Source organism: Monopterus albus, unplaced genomic scaffold (genome assembly GCF_001952655.1).
Source record: "Monopterus albus unplaced genomic scaffold, M_albus_1.0 scaffold319.1, whole genome shotgun sequence".
Lineage (NCBI taxonomy): Eukaryota > Metazoa > Chordata > Actinopteri > Synbranchiformes > Synbranchidae > Monopterus > Monopterus albus.
Window position 1 is genome coordinate 839,769 of NW_018128199.1, and position 6,645 is coordinate 846,413.

The window sequence follows — 6,645 nt, forward strand, 5'->3', positions numbered from 1 at the left end:
GGACACTTCTTTTTCTGGCATTTAAAGTGAGTTAGATTTGTTTGTATTTGTCTTTAAAGGTTAAGTTGTTGTTTGAATGTCACTTAACGGTCTGCTCCCAAATCATGTTGAAATTAAGAAAGTTCTATGAAAACAGCATTTTCCATTATGGCACACACAACCCCTTTTTTTTTGGTCTACACATCTTCAGGTCAGAGATGCACAACAAGACAGTGAGCCAACGGTTCGGCCTGCTGCTGGAGTCATACTGCAGGGCCTGTGGCGTGTATTTGAAACACCTGCGCAGACAGGTGGAGGCCATGGAGAAACTCATCAATCTCACCGACCTTCTCAAACAGGAGAAAAAAGATGAGACACAGAAGGTAATATGATAGTCGGCAGCTGGTAATTGTGATCCTCTCGGTGAGTTTACGAATCTGGCCACAGGGATGCCATCATATAATACAGTTTGGACAGTCAGTTTTTCAGTTTGCAGGCTGCTAAATATCTTTCAGCCTAACCAGGATAATACATCTCTGAAAAAGGGGCGTGATCCTAAAAGTAATAGCCAAAGTCTGGCACTTGATAAAGTTGAGTTCCAAATATGGTCAAGGGACAACGGAAAGAAAAATAAGTTAAATGACTGGCACCTGTTTCATAACATTGGTGTGGTACTTTTAGCTGAATTTATATTCCTGTAGCATTATCTTCAGTTGCTTTGAGAATGTGTTTTTAACCCAATTTTTGTGGTTTCTCAGAGTAGCACAGTGGTTAGCGCTGTTGCCTTAGAGCAAGAAGGGTCTGGTTTCAAGCTTGGGCCATCCCGAGGCTTTATGGGTGGTTTCTCTACAGGTACTCCAGCTTCCTCCCAACCTAGGTTGATTGGTGACTCTAAATTGCCCCTAGGCAATTGTCTACATGTCAGCCCTGTGATAGACTGGCGATCTGTCCGGGGTCCCTATGCAGGAATAAGCGGCATAGATAATGGATGGATGGATGTTCCCTGTGTCGATCACGGTTTACACAGGGGTGGGGCTGAGCTCCTCACACACACAGCTGAGCAGAGGTTGTTAATCATGGTGCAGCAAAATCAGCCACTAATGTAGACAGAGCAGTTTATCAAAGAGCTGTTGAACAAGCAGAACACAAACTTGCATAAATGTTGCATATTAGTCTTATGTATTTACTGTGCTTGCTAGCTGCCTAACATCTCAGCAAATTAAGTAGTCAGATTAACTCTGGGCTACAAGAAAGTTCTAGCCACTTGTTAATTGTCATACTTGTTAGGATAGCTGTCTAGGCACAGTTAGCTAACTACCTTAATGAATCTACACATATTATTACCCAATGAGTAACTGATGATGTCCATGATGAAATGACCAGTGACCCTCTACTCAGTGCAAAATAGCTGAGCAGAGAATTGTGCTTTTAGGATTCAGAATTTCTCATACTATTTTCATGTTAATGCTGAGAGCTGTATACCTTCAGCATAGCCACCAGAGGGTGCCTGACTTTACCCCAAAAGCCTTCTGTGAAGCAGCATTAACTAATACATTTATTTATTTATTCTAAGGTTCAAATGAAGTTTCTGATAGAGCAGATGAGAAGGCCTGACTACATGGATGCACTGCAAGGCTTCAACTCTCCACTGAATCCAGCGCATCAGCTGGGAAACCTCCGGTACATCAGCACTCTCTTATCTAATGCCTCTTTTACACAGAAACTCCACTATATTAGCCTTAAGCTGGTCTGTCTACTGCGGCACTGCCTAGTTACACTGAACTAAAAACAGCTGGCCTGGCGCTGTCTTTGTGTTTTGTACCCATATACTCGCATCCTGGTATTCGAGCCATGACATTTAACATGTCTGTTGTGATGGAAATCATGGAGCCGTCCCTGATAGGCTAGTGGTTAAGGCACAGCGCTCTTGCTGCTGCGGCCCGGGTTTGAATCAGGGTTGCGTCATGAAGGGCATCCGGCATAAAACACGTGCCAAATGTCAACATGCGAGTTGTCAGTATGACGATTCGCTGTGGCGACCCCTAAAACGGGAAAAGCCGAAAGTGACTTTCTATTGTGATGGAAACCATGCATATAACGTACGTCGAAAATACAAAGCATGCCAGTGGCGTTGCTTTCAGATCAACAGTGGCAGATGAACAAAGTAGAGATATGGTTTTGCTCGTCCTGCACATTTACATTTAGTAGTGTACAACATGTTAATGACTACAATCAGAGATTCTGTTTCTTGTGAGCAGCGTTAAAATTCAAATCCCCCGGTGGCAAGTCACAGAAACAACGCTTCATCAGAAAGACACGCTTCTTCCCACAGCCATATAAGCCACCTCTCAGCTTTTGCACAAAGGTCGAGGCGGAACAGCTGCACCCATTTTACTATACTCATTTTACAGTAAACTTAAATCCTGACTCAGCTGGGATGAAACAATATATACATTATTTTAAAAGTCAGAACTTGTGTGTGCAGCCTACAATTAGCGAGGCCTTGTTGGCTTGCTGTTTATCATTGTTCTTCTTGTTCAGCATATCCCTGTGTCTGTTTCAGCCTGGAGGAATGCAGGATGATGTCATCAGCTAAGCGACCTCTATGGCTTAACTGGGAAAACCCTGATATGATGTCAGAACTGCTCTTTCAGAACAACGAGATCATCTTCAAAAATGGAGATGGTGAGCTTTGACTCATCATTTCTCTTCTCTGCTTTTTTTTTTAATCTTTATTTGTCCATCCATTGTTCATCTTTATGTCTCATACAGACTTGAACACACTGTTGCTGGGCATAACTCAGTCTAAGCCTGTCAGGCATATCATTGCACATGAACACAACCTCATCTATGAATTCAGAGAGACCAAGTCGCATTATTTGAATCACATTTTACCACAGCTGCTTGTGGATTTTGCTGCACCATCTGTGACCAGGCTGACTTCGACAGCTCTGCTCCATAACGTTGATCAAAGAGCAGCCAAGCATCTAATATTCATCTTGCCGTCATCTAACTTCTTCTCTCTCTGCCTCCGCAGATCTGAGACAGGACATGCTGACACTGCAGATCATTAGGATAATGGAGAACATCTGGCAGAACCAAGGCCTTGATCTCAGGTAGGCTCCTCACTTCACCATGACAGCAACGATGCAGGTACATAATAACAGGAGCTGGATCTTTTGTGTTGTCTACTCCATGTCTGAATGCAGATTATCAGCAACCCCTGCCAGCTACCTCAGGTCATTTAGAATAAAGCCCATCACTGCTGCCCTCATTTTATCTGCCACTCTTTATGTTTTTTTGTCCCTCCTTTCATAGGATGCTGCCATATGGTTGCCTGTCAATCGGTGACTGTGTGGGTTTGATTGAGGTAGTCAGGAACTCTCACACCATTATGCAGATCCAGTGTAAAGGAGGCCTGAAGGGGGCACTGCAGTTCAACAGCCACACACTGCATCAGTGGCTCAAGGATAAGAACAAGGGAGAGATGTGAGTTGCAAAAACAGTGACTTATACAGCTTTTCTGGACAACATAGAGGTGGAGTTAGTGTTAATAGATGGACTCAGGGTGTAAAACCCTCGACGACTTCTTTTTTTATTTTGTAGTAATGGTCCTCATAGATACTGGATCCTCTCTGAAACTAATGTATTTTCCATTTGTTTGATTTTGCAGGTATGACCAAGCCATAGATCTTTTCACACGGTCATGTGCAGGCTACTGTGTAGCCACATTTATCCTGGGTATAGGGGACAGACACAATAGCAACATTATGGTCAAAGATGATGGACAGGTAAAGACTGCATTTTGACATTCTGTGTTATAATAATGTATATATATAATGTATATTTTCAGTTTCTTTCTTTAAAAACAATTGTTTCCTCATGTTTTCACAGCTGTTCCACATAGATTTCGGCCATTTCCTCGACCACAAAAAGAAGAAGTTTGGGTACAAGAGAGAACGTGTGCCCTTTGTGCTTACACAGGACTTCTTGATCGTGATTAGCAAAGGAACTCAAGAGTGTACCAAAACAAGGGAGTTTGAAAGGTAACACCAGCAGTTGACATGAGTTTGTTAAAGTGCGTTACAGGAATGATTCATTTTAATCCATTGAGGGTAAACCTTTGCCTACTCTGTGAGGCAGATTTGTAAGGAACTCTTGCATTTCTTTCCTGATACCTTTTGCTTTTTCCCCTCTTAGGTTCCAGGAAATGTGCTACAAGGCATACCTGGCAATCAGGCAGCACGCCAACCTCTTCATCAATCTGTTCTCTATGATGCTGGGCTCAGGGATGCCTGAGCTGCAGTCCTTCGATGACATCGCTTATATCAGAAAGACCCTGGCGCTGGATAAAACGGAGCAGGAGGCCCTTGAGTACTTCATGAAACAGATGAATGACGCTCATCATGGCGGCTGGACTACCAAGATGGACTGGATCTTCCACACAATTCGCCAGCACGCCATGAACTGAGATGGAAACCAAGGAATGAGAGGAGTTTAAGACTGAAGCAACAACAGCACACTAAGAACCAAAAACTAGTGAGAAGCGAGCGAGCGAGGTATTTTCCGCAAACACACTGAGGCCTGGTTAATATTTCTGCCAGCATGTGACTCTGAAACATTACCCGCCAGCACACCACACCATAAAGGTGCTCAGAACTATTTCAGGGACATAATGCCTATATGCTCCTGTTTCTGTCTGTCTCGCAATTTCTTCTCCGTGCACTATGAACCTGAGAAGGCAGGGTGGAGTTTCATCTGTCTTCTTCATAGGAACTAAAAAGCATAATGAATCTCGACTATGTTGGCCTTTATGTGAACATATTGTTATTTTTCTTACATTTTTAATTCCTTTCAGTACAACAATCAGCATTTAAAAAATAAGCATTATTAGGTGGTATACCATGAGCACAGCTTGAAAGAGAACATCATTTCCACTAGATATTTTGAACTGAGGAAGATTGGGGAGATATGGCCCACGCAGCCAGTCCAGCTGAGAGACTGTGAAAGAAGCCTGGCCGGCACCCATGAATTCATGAATCCCCTTACAATCAGAGAAGCAGTCACCAGCACTCTAAGATGACGTGTTTTTGGAAACACTTAACACTAACATAATGACTTGTAGCCTGCAGCCTAAAAACGCCTGACAACTGACTTTTGTACGGAAGTATGCCCACAGACTTGTATGCATTTGGCGCACATATTTGTTTTTGAGTCTGTTTTCTACTGAGCCAAAGTACTATATTTAACCCCACTACTCATCGGTCTTATTGTAAAAATTCACTACTATTAAGTCTTGTGTGTGTATTCTCAGCACTGATCTCTGCAGTATTTGTTTTTGTTTTGTCTATCAGTATTATTGTGTCAGATGCTCATGTGCAAGTGTCATCCACCCCACGCAGCTGGAACACAGACTGACTACAGGAAACCTGTCAAAGCAGCTGCAGCCAGCTGCGTAACGTGTTATTCAGCTGATAAAGGCAAGAAACAGGAGAAGTATGCACGGTATTCCTTTTGTGTGCTGTGCTGTTACACTATGCAAGTTGTGATCCTAATATGTACTGTTGCTCACACAGAGAAGTTTGTGAAAGAAAAAAAAATGCACAATGCTGCACTGTAAGTCTATCATCTACTTCTTCGTGGCAGAAATAAGTGATAACCGTCTCTGGACCCCATCTTTTGCTTCTCCTTACCAGGTGTATATGTGGAGCTGCAGTCTAAACTATGTTTTTGAGATGTTTTGCTTTTGTCTTCTTGTTCTCAATCACACGTTCGACAGATCATTTAAGACGAAGTCCTTCCTCACCTTTGCCATATGCTCCTGGATTGTAGCTAGAGAAGTAACTGAATCTTCCAAGAGTCTTCTTGCCTGCTCTTTTCCTGTGATTGATAACCGTATGTGTGGAAGAAAAGTCTTTGCAGATTTGCTTGTCAGATACATAAGAGGTCAGTAAATGTTCTAGCTTTTACCAAAATGATACACAACTGCATGCTTTCCCAAACACTCAAGCCTGTCTGCAAGTTCGATTTTTTGTTTTATATCCATGGGTTACAAAATCTCAGGAAACCGATCCTCCCAATATGTATGCGTTTCTGTATGGGCTACAGAGCTGCGGGCCGGACCCAAACTGACACAACTAGACCCCAAAAAGTGTCTGTAAGAACTATTACAATGCTGCTTCCTTTTGTACTTGTAAAGAGTTTCTGTTTCTCACACTGCATTATGCATGAGGTCCTCAAATATCTTACCTTTTTTTGACCTGATGTTGTTTACTTGAATTTCATGTATTCATGTATTGTTACTTGTTTGAGCTGCAACAAACTCACAATGAAGGTGACAGATACTGATACTACTACTACATGTGCAAATGCTTTCTTTGAATGACTACAGAGGTAATATATTTTTGTATTTTTAAACGTAAGCAAACTCATATCCGTAAGTGCTAACCAAAAAATAGGAGGATTCTCGCATTAAGGTTAACCATCCACATTTAAACCCAGTAGACAGCTTCTAGTTGTTGAAACGATTTATATTGAATTGTTGAATGAAGGATAAGGACTTGATGCTGTTGTCAGAGTGGGAACTGTTGCCCCAAAGTTGTCGTCTATAAGCACAGCAGAGGAAGAAGCTATCTTGCATGTTTTCAAAAGACCTGTGTTAATTAT

At 42.2% G+C, this 6,645-nt stretch overlaps 1 protein-coding gene across 1 annotated transcript in view; it reads left to right on the forward strand.

Moving 5' to 3' along the window:
• LOC109974067 (phosphatidylinositol 4,5-bisphosphate 3-kinase catalytic subunit alpha isoform-like) overlaps positions 1–6,639 on the forward strand; it is a 14,616-nt gene extending 7,977 nt beyond the window's left edge. Inside the window, exons 14-22 of the mRNA XM_020624072.1 lie at positions 6–26; positions 191–362; positions 1,553–1,659; positions 2,543–2,664; positions 3,017–3,095; positions 3,298–3,468; positions 3,653–3,770; positions 3,874–4,025; positions 4,180–6,639. Of these exons, the coding sequence (XP_020479728.1) occupies positions 6–26; positions 191–362; positions 1,553–1,659; positions 2,543–2,664; positions 3,017–3,095; positions 3,298–3,468; positions 3,653–3,770; positions 3,874–4,025; positions 4,180–4,450 (1,213 nt within the window). The 3' untranslated portion in view covers positions 4,451–6,639. The remainder of the gene's footprint in view (positions 1–5; positions 27–190; positions 363–1,552; positions 1,660–2,542; positions 2,665–3,016; positions 3,096–3,297; positions 3,469–3,652; positions 3,771–3,873; positions 4,026–4,179) is intronic.
• The last annotated feature ends 6 nt before the right edge of the window (positions 6,640–6,645 follow it).